This window comes from Anabas testudineus, chromosome 23, assembly GCF_900324465.2.
Source record: "Anabas testudineus chromosome 23, fAnaTes1.2, whole genome shotgun sequence".
Classification (NCBI taxonomy): domain Eukaryota; kingdom Metazoa; phylum Chordata; class Actinopteri; order Anabantiformes; family Anabantidae; genus Anabas; species Anabas testudineus.
The window spans coordinates 9,018,233-9,037,046 of record NC_046631.1 but is presented as its reverse complement, the minus strand read 5'-3'; the positions used below and the strand labels follow the sequence as shown (position 1 = coordinate 9,037,046).

At 40.8% G+C, this 18,814-nt stretch overlaps 1 protein-coding gene across 1 annotated transcript in view; it reads left to right on the top strand.

Moving 5' to 3' along the window:
- LOC113164820 (protein O-mannosyl-transferase TMTC2-like) overlaps window positions 1-18,614 on the top strand; it is a 46,058-nt gene extending 27,444 nt beyond the window's left edge. Inside the window, exons 3-12 of the mRNA XM_026364320.1 lie at window positions 5,371-6,205; window positions 6,427-6,541; window positions 7,340-7,425; window positions 7,749-7,933; window positions 8,170-8,248; window positions 9,203-9,324; window positions 12,052-12,133; window positions 13,476-13,590; window positions 15,102-15,165; window positions 17,304-18,614. Coding sequence (XP_026220105.1) covers window positions 5,371-6,205; window positions 6,427-6,541; window positions 7,340-7,425; window positions 7,749-7,933; window positions 8,170-8,248; window positions 9,203-9,324; window positions 12,052-12,133; window positions 13,476-13,590; window positions 15,102-15,165; window positions 17,304-17,507 — 1,887 coding nt within the window. The 3' untranslated portion in view covers window positions 17,508-18,614. The remainder of the gene's footprint in view (window positions 1-5,370; window positions 6,206-6,426; window positions 6,542-7,339; window positions 7,426-7,748; window positions 7,934-8,169; window positions 8,249-9,202; window positions 9,325-12,051; window positions 12,134-13,475; window positions 13,591-15,101; window positions 15,166-17,303) is intronic.
- The last annotated feature ends 200 nt before the right edge of the window (window positions 18,615-18,814 follow it).

Below are 18,814 nucleotides of genomic sequence, written 5' to 3'. Positions count from 1 at the left end.
GTTTCGCAAAACGTTTTAACTCCCCAAATCATCGAGAGGAAGGCACACGTAGCTAATTCTTAACCCAAACAAATGTTTTCTCTCTGTTGAGAAAGGTGGATAGACATGGACCACATCACATACACACACACATGAGATAAGTGGTGATTGGGTTAGAACCCAGTCACATTTCTTGTGTAGATTAGATAGCATTCTGGACTCAAAAAGGTGATGGTAAATAGATTGAGGAAGGCTTTGAGACTGACTTTAATCAGCTGCATTCTCTCCACATATTGCTATAAAGATGCAAATGCAGTATTTTCCCCCTTTTTTTTTTTTTACACACTCCCTAACTGACAATATCAGCAAGTACTCAGTGCAAATCAGAATGATGAGTCAGATCTTCTGATTTGATGGTTTACGTTCATACTTGTAAGTATGCCTCAGACTCCAGGGTGTACACTGCTGCCGTATTAAACTGCCATGCATGCACAGATAAAACTGCAGTGTGAGGCAGATGCTTGCAGTAACAACCGTAATTTAATTTGTGTGGAGGTGAAATTTTGCAGCTTCCTCTTAAACTGCTCAGTTCTTCTCTCCAGTTTTCCAAGTCTAAAAATGTCATCTCACCACTGACCCCCATTGACTTTGACTCTGCTCTCCTCTACTGTATGTTGACTGTACGGTGCTGACACTGACTGATGACAGACAGACTGATATGTGCCAGCACAAAGAAGTGAAATGAATTGGATCTCAGACCACATACAAAAGCAGCCATGATTAACACAAAAAATCAAATACAAAAAAAAAAAAAAAAAGCTGTAACATGAATGTAGTCTAAGGGTAATCCAAAGTGCACTAAATCGTGTCTGGATTTTTACTACAACTTGACATTTGAAGTGACAAGTGCAACTGGGGGCCTTAAATCACTTGCACATGCCAACTTAATACTAATCTGGTTCTTGCATGAGGCCTATTGTATTTGGAACACGTATGAACATGCAGGCTGTTCATAATTAGCTTGAATAGCACAAATGAGTGATTCAAAGGTCTTTCAAGAAACTGAGTAAAGAGTCAAGTCAACTAAGCAAAATCAGATGAATGATTTCTCTTCAAGAGCATGAAGGAGCCCTGTGTTTTACTAAGCCCCTTCTAATTCTGCTGTCCCTGTGTTACTCAAACGGGAAGCTCTTTAAATGTCAAGTTAACACCGATGTTGCCCCTGCTTTGATCAGCTGTCCTTGTGAATGGTATGCAAGCCTTCAACTTGTGACCCATCTCATTCCAGGTCTCTGTGCCAACAGCAGCAGGCTTTCAGGTAGAGAGCTATGAGGTAATTAGGTCGCTCTGTCAAAGTCAGCCCTCTCAGTGCCAACCAGGCTGCTGTCTGATGACTTGGGTGAGTTGCTCCAAGTCAGCAGAATCCAGAACACATTAAAGCCGGAAAAAAAGAACTGGATGCATGCCTCATTGTGCATTTCATCTCAATTTGGCATGTCACTCATGATGCATTAAATAGGAGTGCTGTGTTGTATTTGCCTTTCCGTGCACTTGTCAGTGTTAAATCATGGTACCGCAATAGACTGATATTGCTTCCAATGCAACTTGTACATTGAATACTCAAATCATTTCTTAAGGAATAGACTTACTGAGTTACTGATTATTTATATTTGTATATATTTTTGAAACACTGGACTTAAAATCTAAAGTAATTATGACAACAACGTTCTAACCAACAACTTTTTAATTAAATAGATTAGAGGATAACAAGATTTAATATTTGCATTCCTACAATAAAAAATGCTTTGCATGTTCAGTATAGTACTGGAAAGGAGTTATGAGCAGTTTAAATTGGACATGACTTTAACAAGAAAAGTCCGGAAGATTGTTCCCCTGCTGTTTGCGTCAGTCCACAGCAGCTTGAAACAGTGCACCTATGAAGTCAGCCATGTCCTGCTGTTTCTTGAGACATGTTTAAAACACTCCGCATGCTACAGTGTCAACAGGCAGACCACACACTTCTGGGATTAATAAGAAGGAGACCTAATATAATGAATGGCACTGTAAAAAGATGAAGGCTTCAGAGCTTAATATGGTAAATTTATGTATGGAAAGAGAGAGAGTTGGAGAGAATGGGAGAAGGGTTAATTCAGAAAGGAAAGTAGAGAATAATCTAGGAGAATCAAAAGTAGTGGAAGGAAAACCACAGAAATTGATGCAGAATTTCCAAATGAGGATCCAAAGTGAAAGAGATATGTGGAAGAGTGTTGGGTTCAAAGGCTTGGAGTGAGTAGGATGTTACATTTGACAGTTGGCAGGGGATTATGCCAGCCGTCCTCCAAGGATACTCACAAATCTCATGAAGGCCAATCAATCATTGTTTGAACCAATTCCCAGGAATTTGAGTTTGACAGTAGTAAAACTGAAAAAAGTGAAATTTGAAGAACAGAAAATTCTTTGAGACAAAAACCAAGACTTGCAGAATTAAAGTCTAATGGCATCAATGATACCAGTTTAAGTATGGTTTGTCTGTACAGGGTGAGCTACCAAACGCTTTCAGAATAAAGTTACTTCAAATACTTGTTTGTTCAGAAAATGCACTTAGAAAGTCAAGATAGTACCCTGTTAATATCCCTCTTACCACAGTATTATAATGTAAGCTGGAATTGGATATGAAAATCAATAAATCAGCAGCTACTTGTAAGTAGGGAGATTTACGGGCCTTATGGAGCAATCGGAAAGGATCCGTTTGAGAAGAAATGATTCAATTGTTGACAGTATGATGTTGGATTATTAAAGATCAATTTTCAACTGACCACAGCAACCCAACCATTTGATGCCTGCTTCTAACGTGTTTCTCCAAAATCACGTTAATTAAAAGTTTTTGTTAAAAGTCTATTAGTTATTTATTGCTGAATTTGTGAATTCATGCTCATACATCATTGAAGAGCTGGCTTGTGCGTCATTGATCTGGAAGTCAATTAAGGAACAATTTAGGAATAGACAAGGCAGTGAGGGGGAAAATAAAGCTCATTCACCTAAATACCACAAATGACTCCTTTGCTGAAATTGGCTTATCTTCTGATACCAAGCAAAATTGGATTTCTCAGACAGTTTCCTCCCTTGACAGGCAATATGGGCTCATCCATCAATGAGCACCACCCCCTTTCTTGTGTAAAAGGCACTCTCTCTTATCTTTTGTGTACTACCTCTCAGTGTTCAAATCAATATCCAATTTTTTTTTCCACTCTCAGTGCCTTGCTGCCTCTTGGACTGCTCCAAAATTCACAATGTGGAACTCTTTGCATTGTTCCTTTTCCATCTTCGTATTGACAAGTGACTTTCTGTAACAAGCTGTGCCTACACTTCCCACCTCAGTACATGTCTTGAAGGTGAACATGCTGTTTCATTTCTGATCTGCCTGCAAATCTGCAACTAAACTGAAACCAGCATATCAGACAAATCGATGCTAAACCTCTTATTCTTATCCCAGCGCGGGTTTGCTATGAATAACTTGTGTATTCCATTATGGTTCCTGAAAGTCTCTCTATTGCGCAGTTCATTTAAACGGTCATGCAAACAGTTGGAATTATAACTAATAGTACAGTAAATTCACTTGAGAGATAAAAGCAACAGCACTTTGAGCTATAGAGGTTCTGATGATGATTATCGGTTTATTAAAGCCAATACTGGTAACACAACTAGTAGACCAGCAATATGTAAACATCTATCTTGCACAGTATTTCTACACAGTATAAACAGCACTTACAGTGTTCGAGCATGCACAAACATAGCACTAATTCCCCCCAGGCAAGTTCAAATCGAGTTCATATCACACTGGGGCGCTGAAACGATAAATGGGCTCAGAGAATAGAAAGTGAGCAGCATCTTCATGATCACTCATGATGTTATGTCGTATTTCGTCCACTGCATAAACTCTGGGAGAAACATAAGCAACAAGAACTTTTTGGTCAAGACAGAGCCAGGTTCTTTGACTCATAGTAAGGGTATGGCATTCCAGTTTAATCAGGGTTTAATGAAAGAAATGAAATCAGGTTGACTTAATCTGGTAGAAACCACACTACTAAATCAGATTTAAGCAGTAATTGATTTCAGTAGGCATCATATCAAAATGTATTATTGAAGAAATCTGACATCTGTGCATCTGATGGATAAAAGAACAACATGTCAGTTTCACGGCTACGCCCTCCGTGCTGACACTGATTAATGTAATGTAATAAGCCAGTGATCAAAGGTCAAGAGGTGAAAGGAGGTGATCATGCAACATTGTCATATCCTAGCTATAACTCCGATTGCAGCCTTGCAAACATGTACACAAACCAGTGTGAAGCAACTGAAGTTAATTAGACTCTTTGGCTTTGGGGAGTATTACGTAGTTTCTGTCATTGGCTTTTAATCTAATTTATGCATCAAAGACAATTTCCTAAGACTTTTTTGAGTCAACCACCAAATGTTCTCTGTATTTTCTTCCAAGTGTATATTTGCACGACCATGAGGAGTTCAACATCATTTTAAGCTTATACTGCTTAAGTTTGGAAAAAAGACCATTCAAGTTGCAGCGAGTCCGTTTGGAGAAAGGTGTTGCGTGACAGAGGAGCTAATGGTGATCATACTAGGGAATTAATGCTCCTATGAGATGCAAACAACATCTACATACCCACACAATGAGTCCTAAGCTGATTACCAGTCACACTCAGTGCAATCCTGACAAGCAACAAGGAAAGACTTAGAGGAAAGGCTCTCATGCTTCCAGTGTACTTAAAAGTTGACCCTTACTAGGTCAGACCTAAAGACAGAGAGGATTACAGTACTGAAATATTTAAAACTGTAGGAGTAATGTATATTTTATAAACATATGAAAATCTATTAGTGTGTTTGATTGTGTAAAACTGATGACTGCCAACTGAATTCAACAGCTGTCCAAATTCCTATGTGTCTTTCACCAGTTTGAATTTGTCATAGTACTCTTTTCATTTAAATATAGCTCTGTTGTTTCTGGCTGCGGTGAATTTTAATGTTAAGCAGTATGCCAGTGTTAAAGAGAGCTGTATAATTGTATGTGAGTGCGGTTTAAGGCCAAAGCAGCTATCAAAAACATTCCAGAGACGGCCTTATATTGTCTTTAACTGTAGCAGTGAAATGCTGAAACAGGGAGTTCTGTTTAGTAAAGATCGATTTATTAATAAGATACCTAAAACTCACACTAAGACACAAAATCTTGGTATCCAATAGAAATACAATTATTGGATTGTAGCCCTCTACAATAACTAGTACTATAGGTGCTCTGGACTGTACTGTGTCTGTGTCTTTGACTGAAACGTTGATGTAGGTGTTTTCATGTAACACGAGTTTCTTTCCCCTCTTTTTCAGAAAAAGAACATCAATGTTTTGCTGAGTCTTGGTGTGCTGGCTTCCTGGGGAATGATTCTGCTGTCAGCTCGCCTCTACTGGATGGGCAACAAGCCTCCCAACTTTTCCAACTCTGACAACCCTGCAGCTGACTCGCCACATTTCCTCACCCGAATGCTAACATTCCTCCATCTGCCTGCTGCCAATGCCTGGCTCCTTCTCTGCCCAGACAAGCTCAGTTTCGACTGGTCCATGGACGCCGTGCCCTTGGTCAGATCCCTGGCTGACTGGCGGAACCTTCTCACGATAGCCTTCTATGGCGGATTAGTTCTCCTTGCATTGTTTGGACTTCGTGGTTCAACCTGCAATGCAAAGGAGACCAATGGGAAAGCCCATGTCACTAATGGGAAATCAATCTCTAATGGTAATGGTTACCATGCTCCTGATACAAATCATAACACAAATCCAGAGCCACCAAACACCACCATGAATGGGTCGGCTGGACTTCACCATTTTCCTCCACGTACATCCCTGCCCCGTACAGGAAACGTAGTATTATTCTCATTAGGCATCCTGTCACTGCCATTCATCCCAGCCACCAACCTGTTCTTTTATGTTGGTTTTGTAATTGCTGAGAGGGTACTGTACATCCCCAGTATTGGTTTCTGTTTACTGGTCGCTGCTGGTGCAAGAACCTCTTATATCAGACTGAGGACTAGAGGCGGCAAGACCTTGCTGCTGTGTCTCTGTATGGGACTAGTGCTGCTGAATGGGCTCAGAACTGTTCGAAGAAACAGAGATTGGAGCAATGAGGAGAACCTTTACAAGTCTGGGATTAATGTGAATCCTGCTAAGGGTAAGGAGGCAACCTTTCACATTAGAACTGGGTATCAAACCTTAAAGGTGTCTAAACCTCACACTAAGATCCATTATCACAAATGTACAGAGCTCATTAACTGTTATTTGTGATATTAATAATTTTATTTAATTTTATTTAGGCTCATTTGTGGCAACAGCACTGTTTTAATATAAAACACTCTTAAAGTGTAACTTTGGACTGACAAATCTCTCCTGTAGCCTGGGGAAACCTGGGGAACGTGCTCAAGAACCAGGGCAAGATGGCAGAGGCGGAGAAGGCGTACAGAAACGCTCTGCACTACCGAGGGAACATGGCTGACATGCTGTATAACCTGTGAGTGTTAAAGATGCCCCCCACCCCACCCCCTCCTGTTTGCAAAGTCTCGACACGAATGAGCTCTGATTCCTCCCATCCATCACTTTGGATCACAGTGGCAGAACAAGAAAGGCAGAAAGAGATAAGGGAGAGGGAACAAGGCGTGAAGACAGAGTGAGAGGCAGGAAGAACATTAAAAGGTAAAATAAAAATAGATCTAAAACAGAAGGAAAAGAAGGAAGTGAGACATTGAGGGAAGCATGATGCAAGAGTGTGACAAAGAGGAAATGGCTTTGTGTGTCCCTGGTGCCTCTGTTTGCTCTGTTGATGATTTCAAACGTCAAGTCCTGCAGAAGAACACAAAGCCAGTGCTAAGCCAGAAATACAAGGTGTCAAAGGTGCCAAAACCTCAAAGCAGACCCATGTCTCCTGCTCCCATGCTGACACGTTTTTTTCCTCACTTTGTTGTTCCTCCTCAAGTTATGAGTGTCAGGAAGCTGGCAGTGCATCATAGTAGAAGAGAAAACTGAATGATGGTGTTTTTGCATTCTTCAAAACAGACTCGCTGTTTAAACATAATGGATGGTTGGGTACACTGAGTTTATGAATTTGTGTATTGGCTAAGGGATTCACAAACTGCCACAGTTTTTGTTTTTATTTAATAGTTTTCACCCCAAGTGTCCTCCTCACTTTAATGTGTGGTGACTTCGGTCAAAGCTCACTTTACCACTACAGATTTAAAATGGCGAAAGACAAATCCTCTGCTATGCACTTCATGGTATTCTAAAATTCCTCTCTTTTGTGTTTGTCTACCAGAGGTTTGCTGCTGCAGGAGAATGAGCGTTTCTCTGAAGCGCTGCATTATTACAAGCTGGCCATAGCGAGTCGGCCAACACTAGCATGTAAGTTTATTTTTTGTCTCGTTCAGTGACTGGTGCTCACGATCAGGGGAAAAGTTGCAAGCAATTAGATGTTCTCACATATTAATTGGATGTGAGCTAACAATCTGTTTTTGGATCATGCTGTTATTTGCAGGGCCATATTCAGGCAATTAAACAAAAAAATTGATTTACTTGTTTGTCCATGAACGTGTGCGTGACAGAAACTTTAAATGTGTGTTGAATTTCGTCTGCATTTCGATTGCAGATTGTGCTGTTAAATCATTCATCCCCTCTGATAAACTGTATCCGTCATGGTTTAAACCCCCTGCCCCCCCTCCTCACAGCGGCCTACTTGAACACAGGAATCATCCTGATGAACCAGGGCAACCTGGAAGAGGCCAAACGCACCTTCCTTACATGTGCTGACATTCCTGATGAGAACTTGAAAGACCCCAACGCCCACAAGAGCTCCGTCACCAGCTGCCTGTACAACTTGGGAAAGCTGCTTCACGAACAAGGCCAGCAGGAGGTTAGCGTGCTTAATTTGTGCTAAAAGGACCAAAGTAATATCGAAGGGGCTGAAATAACTTCTGATTTAAACATTTAGACTTAATTTAGAACTCAAACTTCAATTATTTAGCAGGGGGAATTTTAAGGCCTGTTTTGAACAATGATAGTGCAGCTCCTCAATTACAAAGCCATTATTATGCTTATGAAAAACAGGAACATGACTTATTAAGTTAATTTTATTTTCCTCCACTACAGGAGGCCCTGTCGTTCTATAGGGAAGCTGTGCAGAAAATGCCGAGACAGTTTGCACCACACAGCCTTTTCAACATGATGGGTAAGACTGTAGGGAACTGTTTCACCTGGAATTTTTTATTTGCAAACACAGCTGCAGGGTTAAACATTGACCATTTTGGTGGCGTCTTTTGAAATATTTATTTTCCTAAAGGGGTGCATAAACATGAATATAATTCAAAAACAGCACAGTTCTGGGTCGAGTTTGTCTTGACCTTTAGTGACGAATCGTGCATGTTTGCATGTTTATCTGAGCTCATTTCAACTACACATCATGAAAATGTACTAAACTTTTTGTACTCTGGACTGAAGCTAAACAGGGTAATAAATCCTTTTTTGTTATTGCAATACTAATTGCGTTATTGGAAGAGCATCCCGACAGCATAGTTGAGACTGCACGGAGATGGACTGGATGAGAATGAGAAGTGTGTTTTGTCAGGTGGGGAGAGTGCAGTGTTCAAACTGATGTAATTTTACCTCCGGGGAAAACAGAACGTCATCAGATCAAATACAGTCTCATAGTTTCAAACACAACTATTATTCTTTTAGAGAAAACTGTGTGTTCCAGATCAAACTACACTGAGGTCATTTTAATCAGCAAGTGAGTAAGGCCCAAGCATTTGTTAGAAATAATAATGCCCAGAATAGCAAGAGGAAACATCAGAACACAAAAATAACTTCTGTCAATCTGTCAGTGCCACAAGTTGAAGCACTAAAGAATCCAACAACTATATGTTACATATTTAATTGTAAACACATGGACAATTAGAACATAGGTGTGAATGGTTTTGTGTTGAAATCAAAACATGTTATTTTCAGCTGTATCTCATCTATTCATCCAAATTTGTGTTATAAAAAAAAAAAGAAAAACTCTGTGACATAAACTAAACACTGTTAAGTAGGTTACATGAAAAGTTGTTCGAGCCGCTAATGTTTTTTTTAAATCATAATTATTTTAGATAACTAATCTTGACTCATAATGTGTGATGCCTTCCAGGAGAGGCCTACATGAGGTTGAACAGGCTGGAGGAAGCAGGCCACTGGTACAGAGAGTCGCTCAGGGCCAAGCCCGACCATATCCCTGCTCACCTTACGTATGGCAAACTCCTGTCCATCATTGTAAGTGCTGTTTCTCACACACACACACACACACACGTTCAATAAGACCAGAGAAAATATTATTGTGCAGTATTAATGATTACAGTGGCTACTACCTGGCAGAGTGGAGTGATGAATAATGCATATTCCGTGTCTTATGGGACTCTGGAGCAAGTTGAACATCCCATCGATGTGTGAACATCCCCCATCCTATCGATTCATCCCTAGAGAAGAACAGCAATAATTGTTATAAAATTCAAGCCTAGGACTCTTAAAAGTGCATATTAAACAAGTCCTCTTCCCTAATTGGAAGTCAAGGGGGGAATTGTGATGCACTCATAACTGAATGTTTTACCCTCAGCACTATTACTTCAATGAAAAGTGGCTCGGGAAGTGTGAAGGAGGAAATTAAGACAGAACTCTTCCATTAAATCACTTTTTTGTGTGACCTTGGACCGACCTTGGTCTGGGGCTGATGCCAAATAGATAAAAAAAAAAAAAGAGCTACTTACATTGGAGCTGCATAAATTCATGTCTGAAGGTCACAGACATGGGGAGTTTGTCCGTGGTAGATGAAAGCTCCAGTATCCCTCTGTGAGTGGATGAGTTCCAGATTATCTGTGTGTTTTTTCTGTCCCGTGCTGTGTGTATCTGTGTGTACATGTGAGAGCTAAACTTTTACACTTCTGATGTTGTTTTTTCCATGGAAAAACTCACACTTCCTGTACCGCCTCTCCCATTCCGCGAAAACAAAAACACCTTTATGCGGCAACAGACGTGTTCGCAGCTGAGTCAAGTGTAGATGCGGGAGATGAGCTGTGCGCCTTTCTGCAACCTCTTTAGAGAGGTTTGACCTCTTTCCTTCCGCAGCCTCAGGTACTGAGTGAAGATACAACCAAATGCAGTTCTCCGACACACAGTCCTACACACTTGCAGCTGCAACCCCCACGGGCTTTCAAACCCCAGTTTTGATAATTTCCTGTCTTTGCTTAGAGATCTGAAGATATACGTAGCACACTCGCAGACCTACAGGGCACAGGTTCAGATTAGTGTTGTCCAATGTGGCTGGACATCTGCTGTGCTCCCTAAGGCTTGGGGGCTCCAGATCCACGCAGGGCCCTAACTCACAGAGAGGCCCCCTCCACTACTACATGGCTTAAGGAACAGGAGATTGGATGGACCCTAGACAATGGGTCAGTGGACAGGCTTTTAATGCAATTACTCTGCTTCCTTATTAAATCACTCCATCAGTTACAATTTTGGCCATCCTGCTGGAGCCAATTGACAGTACAGACGTAGGGAGGAAAGGTCAAACTGAAGTCTTATACTGTGGTTCACTCCAACATGTGCTACTTTTCTCTAAATCTGGGAGGGTTTGAGGACTACTACGACTTTCAAAGTGACCCTCTCCTCTAAAAAAAACCCCACAGAATAGTAAAGCTGGAACCTGAAAGTCCTCGTCCCTCAACAAATAACAAGTGCAACTCCTAGAGCCACTAATTTGCCTTAATCCTCCCAAGGTCAAAGTGCTTACAAAGAAATCCAGTGTAACATTAGAGCCCTGCTGTCTGTCAGAAGGGTGTGTTGAGCATTAGGACTAGTTGTGCCAGCCGCACAGCCAACGCTAAGCTGATTTATGAATTTAACCAAAGCATCTACATAGATACACTCAGCACTAATACTAACCACAGCCTTCGAGCGTGGAAGACTGCTCAACTACAGCACAACTCTACATTCAGTTCTGATGGATAACTGGGGAAAAAGGTTTAATTGAATATTAAAAGAACAGAGCCAAAGAAAATGTGAAATAAGCTACTTAGGCCTAATGTTCACTCACTCATTTAGAGCGATTGCGGGCATCGGATAAAAGCTAATGAAGCAAACCAAATGCCCAGTGCTTTCGTTTCTTGTTGCACGGCAAGTCCATCGGCAATATGGAAGCAATCAGTGCTGAAGCATGAAACAAAATAGGTGGAGAAACTGAGCCTCGTGCACACGAGCAATATGTTGTTCAGTTGGGGTCGAGGTGCACACACACACACACACACACACACACACATATATATTCCTTGAGTGATTTTCTTTAAAGATTAAGCATGGGAGGCGAGGCACTGTGTTCTTTATGACCATCCATTTCCTGCTGGATGTTAACAGCAGGGTTACTACGTCACATGGATACATGTTGTTGCACTAAAACAACGGTGGAGCAGACATCAAGGGATTTTTTTTTTTGTGACTTTGTTTACAAAAAGTATTTTATGGACATTTGTGACATAAGATGTCCAGATAAACATGCACAGATATACAATATGTGGCTATGCACTCTTTGTTAAACAGTATATTTCTAAGTGCACAGGGTGTGGCATTAAAACTGTCATCTTACCGCATTATCCAGATTTATTATTATGTTATCTGTTTGTTTAAATTTAAATAACCTGGTAGTGCTGTCACTCAGCTATTCCTAATTTTATACATCACAAAGGGTTTTATAGTTTTCACCACACCCACATTATTATGTAATTCCAGTGAGTAGATGATTTGAGTGGAGCCCGGTTCTGGTGCAGGCTTCACAGCTCTGAGTCTTGGCAGTGTGAGAACATGGCATCTCAGCAGCTTGTCTAAACAGACACAGTTTATTAAACCACATGTTTCGCCTCGTTCCGTTGCGTACATAGATTAAGTGGTTCCGAAAAATGTTTTGGTTCAAAACTGTGGCAATGATCAATAATTTCAGTTTTTTTGTTGCAGGGTCAGAAGACAGAAGCAGAGAAGTACTATCTGAGAGCTATTCAACTAGACCCAACAAAAGGAAACTGCTACATGCACTATGGTGAGAAAAGATGTAGAAAGACTAGAATCATAAAAGTCATGCATCTATCCTCTGTATTTGTATTGTTTCTCTGTGCAGCTTGCAGAGTTTACTGCAGTAAGACTCTACCTAACAAAAGACTTTAACTTTGTAGTGTCACCGAGAGTCATTAATTAAACCAGATCCTTTTACAAACCCAATGAGAAGGCATCCCTAACTGTCATACCATGTTTCCAAGCAATAATTGTGATAGTGTACTGTCTGGTGATGGGAGTGCAGGTGGTGCAGACATGCAAACCAACAGCCACGTACGGTTTATTTGTGGTGAACAGTGCGCCGTCTCCTCGCTCAGAGTGTAATTTTGTTACACTGATAATGCCACTTTTCATATTAGTTTGGAGGAACGGGCTCCGTGCAGCTCCGTGTCTCCACTATCTCCAGGATATTCACAGGAAATGAAAACTTTCCTGTCTTTCTGAAAGCACCATTGTGTGTTGTCCCTTTCTCCTCCTCCTTATCTTTCTCCGTTCCTCCTGGTGCTTTCTCTCCGCTGGATATCGTAGGGTTGGAGTTTAGTTTGGTACCTCGTGTTGCTGTCTTTGGACCAAGCTGTTTCCCCTTCTTACAGTCCTTCCCTCTCTCGGCCTATCTCACTATTTTCTTATTTCAATGTTGCTATCTAATCTTGCTCTTTGCTATACGTGATGTTTGTTTGGGCTGCTCACTTCTGTTTATCTCAAATCTGTCTGTCTTAGCCATCCTGGGTTCAGTAGATGAGCTCCAGGTGTGAGTGTGTAAGGAGCGATGATATCTGTCCACACTGTAACGCAAGAGCTGCACACACAAAGACACACAAATGACATAATTTCATGGAGTGAGGATACATGAGGAAATTGCTAAAACAAGGTTCCCTTTGTTGCTGTAACACTTCGTAAGGCACACTGCCCCTCGTGTGATCTGGTTTCCTATACCCTGCTTTGGTTTGTAATGGCGTGTTTTTGGAAGTTGCACAAACACAGGCCAACAGAAACACATCTCAGTGAAGCTTCCACACATTCCCCTCTCCCTGCATTCAGCAACATCTGCGGCTGACCTCGGCTGCTAATTTATAGCTGTTGAGGAAGGCACTTGAGGGTGCCGCACCAGGTGGCCAGACTCCCACAGGAAAACACATGAAATACCTCCGTTTCATGTGTGTTCTCAAAGGCTGCCGAGCAAAACAATCCTTCACTCTTTCACTGTGTGCTTTGAGCTGCCTTTGGTCCCCTGTCTCCATCTCTTACCCATCTCTTAAAGCATGGTTAAAAAAATACTATACAGAACTTGATATAAGCGCATTTCCTCTGTCCTCCCCTTCTTCCAGGACAGTTTCTGCTGGAGCAGTCTCGTCTCGGTGAGGCCGCAGAGGTGGCCGAAAGAGCTGCGGAGATGGACAGTTCAGAGTTTGACGTGGTCTTCAGCGCTGCTCACATGCTCAGGTTGGTTTAACCGCTGACATACAACAGCACCACTCGCAAGTGGATTTTCCATACGTGGAAAATCAGTACAGAAAAAGCTTACATGTCAAGAAATGTAAGGGTTTCTGAAACTGGGAGTTTGCTGCTGTGCTGCTTTATCATTTGTGGCTTGATTCTTTACTACTTTCATTTAACGACCGTCTTTGGAATATAAATTCTACCAATGTTATAGAATAGTAAATGCACCCTCTGTGGAAATAGATGTTATAAAAGCTATTATGAATTACATATATAAACAGCACTACACTTTGAGTCCATCATCTTAATGTTTCAGTCCAGAGCTTGTAAAGAAGCCATTGGAGAATTTATCCTTGAAATTTGGCAAGCCTGTACACAGACAGCATATAAGTCTGAGAATGTGTCAAAAGGGACTGCAAATGTCCTCCACTCCCAGCAACTGAATGGGATATCGGAGCGATGTGCCTTAATTCCATTTTGCTCTACATATCTGGAAAAGACATTACTGCTCTCTAGCATCCCCCATAAACACAACACCACAGAGGATTTGTAAAAAGTTAAAAGTCTCAGTGTTTGGCGGAGGTTCACTTTGGAAACTTAAGAGTAAATCTAAATGACAGATCATTGTGCTCTATTCTGCTCTGGTCACTGGTTATATACATCTGAGCCTCAATGTGACATAAATCCAGAAGGATTAGGATTAAGGTCTAACTAAAGCGACAGCACACACCTGCAATCAGATGGATTTAAAGCTAAAGCTGCTTGACTGAGAATAAAGGTGAAATATAAAACTTGGCTTGTGTCATGTTGACTGACCATGAACAGGATCATCAAGAATAACCTTACATGTCTCTGTGTACTCACTTATTTCTTTATCTTTCATGCAACTCTTCCACTTGACCAAACCAAACAAAAACCTCAGAAGGGCACCACAAGATGACAACTAGCATATCACTTATGAACCGTGGTGAACCCTGTATTTTATTTAAATCACAGTATTATAAATATTAATTACCACGTCAGGAAAGAATGGTTTCTTTGACTTTATTGCTTTTGGAACAGCCAGTGCTGGCTCATGTGCTCCTTGGATAAAACGATCTGTGCGGAGCAGATTAATTGCTGCCATTTTGTGTGCCCATCTCTAAAATCAAAAGAAAAAACTGCTGATTGTTAGTATTTGTAAAGTCAACACCACCCTCAAGACATTTCTTTTTAGCTCTGCTCGAGGTCCGTATGTGGTAGTAACCTGCACAAAACATGGTTTTTATTAAAATGGGTTGTTTTTGATTACAAACAAAAACTTTGATTAATGTGACTGTGCCAACAAAAAATTAAAATTAATTAAATCAAAAGGAACCAGTTAACACAGTTAATGAACACTAATTCATAGTTGTACAAAGTTAATTGCAGTTTTATCAGTAATTTGTATTAGTGCCCTATTATTAATATAAATTGAGTTATTATGTGCACATTTTTACTCTCCTTCCCTTCTCTTTTTTCCTCTTTCTCTTCAGACAGGCAAGTCTAAATGAGGCGGCAGAGAGGCAGTATGAGCGTGCAGCCAGGCTTAGACCAGATGTAAGTACCCGGACTGGTGTGCCTGTTAGCACTTATCATGGAAATGTACATACACCTCTACTGTAAATTCATTTTACAGCGTACTATGTTTTACCTATCGCTCAGACATTATGTTATAGTTTTGTTGTTTCTGGCAAACAGTGATACAGCTGAATATAAAATGGAAACTGTGTGTAGGTCATGACTGCGAATTTATGAAAGCACACACATCCCAAAGAGAAATGGGTTCAGTGGTTACCATTGTCTGATATGGAACTCAGTGTCAGCACATGCAGGTAGAGGAAGTTAAGAGCTATTATGTCCCTTTCCTGCCTTATATGATGAAGTTACTTCAAAGGAAAGGGTGTGTGGATTGGTCTGACACAAGTAATTTAGAGTCCCTGTGTTTTTAGACTTACAAGGAGCTTCCTGCAGTCATTTGTCATGTTAGTCCGCTTGATGGTGGCGTGCTCTGTGACTTTCCAGTTCAGTCACGAGAGAGGCTCAGACTTTCATCTTTGTGCCCTTTGCTGGAGTAACTGGTGTTATATTGCCACACCCTGCACAGCAGCGTTTCCCAGCTGTTTCTGTCGGATGTGCACAGCCCAGATGAACTCAAGTACCCTTTCATATCACTAGACGTGTTGAATTTTAAGTTTAACTGGATGGATGAACACTGCTAATAACCCCATAAATAAATGTGTGTTATGATGTTCATGATTGTTCAGTTTTCACTAACCATTTCAACTGTTGATTCATTTTTTAAATAGATATCTAGCTTGTTAACTAGTTTTCATTCAATGTTTAGGTGTTTATTTCTATTTTCTTCAAACTAGTACAGCTAATCTACTGTTTTATATGCATCCCTTGGTTGTTTATCTTGGTTTGGAAACCCATGTGTTTATATTGTATACTATAAAAAATAAGTTACCTCAAAGTCACAGTCATAACATAATGCACAGTCTTGAAGCCTTCATCTACATTCAGACACACTGAAGGCTTCTCCTGTCGTTTGTCACTAGTAAAGCTCCTCTTGTCTTTGACATTTTCCCTGCACACGTCTGCTTGGTGAATGACAGATTCTCAAATATCAACTTAATCCAATAGCTTTCAGGTCATGAAAGATTCAGTGCTGGCTCTGTGTGCTTGAGAGGCAAGAAGTGTGTGCCTCTAGAGACAGGTGCAAGAGTTTTTCATTTTACACTCACACAGACTGAAATGCTTTATTTACACCACTGGGAAAGAAGTTCATGTAGTTTGATTGAACTAGGCGATGTTTAGTGACTGTGGAAAGTGGTGATACTATGCATAATTAGGCTGCAGTGTGTACTTGATGGTCCCTACAAATCAAAAACGCTTTTAATTTTTAGCAGCAGTAGCACGATGTTGCTTTTGTATTAACACTGACCTAATACAAAAGGAAAAAAGTGCTGAGAGAGATGCTGTAGTGTGTCCTGTGAATCCCTTGTGTACGAAGGCAAGCGTTGCATGGTTATTTCACATTCTACCACTAACAATGAAATCTGCTACACACACAGAATGTAAATAAACAGTATGTCCACAAAAAAAAAAGGTACATGTCAAACTTGCTGATGGTCAGGAGCTTGCGTCATTTCATCACCGTGAGCGTGTTGCATCAAGATCAACCCAACTTCAGAAATAACTTTTTAATTAAACAGAGAGGCACCAAATGAATCACTGACTTACGTTCTGGCACCCTTCTTACATACTGTACACATTTATACAGAACTCCATTTACAATGTCCCAGTGTTTGTAGGACTTTGTATTGTTTGCTGCCCAGATGCTTATAATGACAGACAACATCATTTATCTGACTTAGTATGGCACTTTTGTCTCTGGCCTTGCTTTAGCTGTAGAAAAATAAATGCATATTTGATTTTCTAAACAAATTTCACTACCGCCCTTCGCTTAATCAAGTTTAAAAACTTGGCAAGCTTATTGAATGTCTCACATAACCATCTGTGTGAAATGCAGATCTGAGAAGGGCAAGTTTAAAATAGTTTGCCCAAATTCAAGGTCGGGATAGTCGCCACAAGAGCAGTAATCCTGTAACACAACACCCTAACACCTCATGTTGCGATAATCATGGCGTTATGCCCCGCTCTGATTTGACCTCTGTGTGTTCTCCTTCTTTTAGTACCCGGCTGCACTCATGAATCTTGGTGCCATCCTCCACCTGAATGGAAAACTTCCCGAGGCAGAGGCCAACTACCTGCGTGCGCTCCAGCTCAAACCTGATGATGTCATTACCCAGTCCAACCTGCGCAAGCTGTGGAACATCATGGACAGGCAGGGACTCAGGACTAAGCATGGGCTTGGGATGCAGAAGAGCGACCTTTGAACTTTAAGATTGTCGCTGTGCTGCTCCCTCAGTGAAGACGTATTGTCCTCCAGAGAATGAAGCAGGATAAGATATCAAACAGCTTGAGCCTCAACGCTCTGTACAAGACAGGAAAGACAGTTTATTTGGAATTGTGGCCTGCGATGCTTTTGGGGGACAGTTTGACGCTTATTTGGGATTCAAAGGGCAGATTCAGTATGTCACAGCCAGAGCTGTAAGGTGACTCAAACAACTAAAACTAATAGCGTGATGCTCAGTTGTTAAATGATATAATTACATCAAAGTCACAGCCTAAAACCTAAAACATCAGCTGATTATTGGTTCACTTTAATTATAAATTAGGTTTGTTTTTTAGCACTTATTTTGGACATAACAAATACATGGGTTTTGAATTTTACAGCATTGATGACTGACGGGGTATTACCACGATGCGAACTGTTTGTCTTAAAGGGGAGACCTGTACAGTGCAGTACAGAACATTTCTCCAGACAAGTAAAAGACATTATAGCCAATCCATAGACTCCGTGAGCCAGTCACGTTCTGTTGTCCGAGTCACTGAAGGTTGCTTGCACCGGGTGTGTTTAAATGTGTGTGTGTGTGTGTGTGTGTGAGACTGTAAAAATGGGAACAGGTCAAGAGAAATCTCCTCAGCGGTGCCAAAGCTTGTAATGAGTCTTCACGTCTCTTGTGCCAAGAAACTGTTGTCAAATATGTCAAGTATTGTGTTCCTCGAGTCAAATGAAGATGTTTCATGTCACGTGATCGAACTTAATTTATTATTGTGTTATTTTATGTGGAGATGCCAACACTGTGCCATGTCACTGTCACAATAGCTCACCCTCTCGGATTCATCCACACAGTTACAGTAGGTAACATGACAACGACATTGACTAGTTTTTATATCTATGTATATTTTCTTTTTCTCTCTGCTCAGGGACATCATCGTGATTCCTGTCACAGAAAGGGTTTGTGGCACAGAGAGAGCTTCTTAAAATTATGTTAAATGTTTTTGATGATTGTGATGTTTTGGTTAAGTTATAGAGATGTTTAGCTGTTGTGTTTTGTAAAGAAAAGTGAATCTTTTTCCATAATAAAAACACGACTTTTGCTCACAGCAGACACAATGGATCTATTTATGTGCATACAGTGTACGTACAGAGTTGACATCAGGCTCTACTGTCTGTAATTAAGGCTCAGAATGACCTAAAGCTCTTGACAGATATACTAAATAGTATCTCCTTCTTGACATTAGGCTCTAATCACGTTATTCCATGTAAACATACACTGCACAACAGAATAGGGAGTGA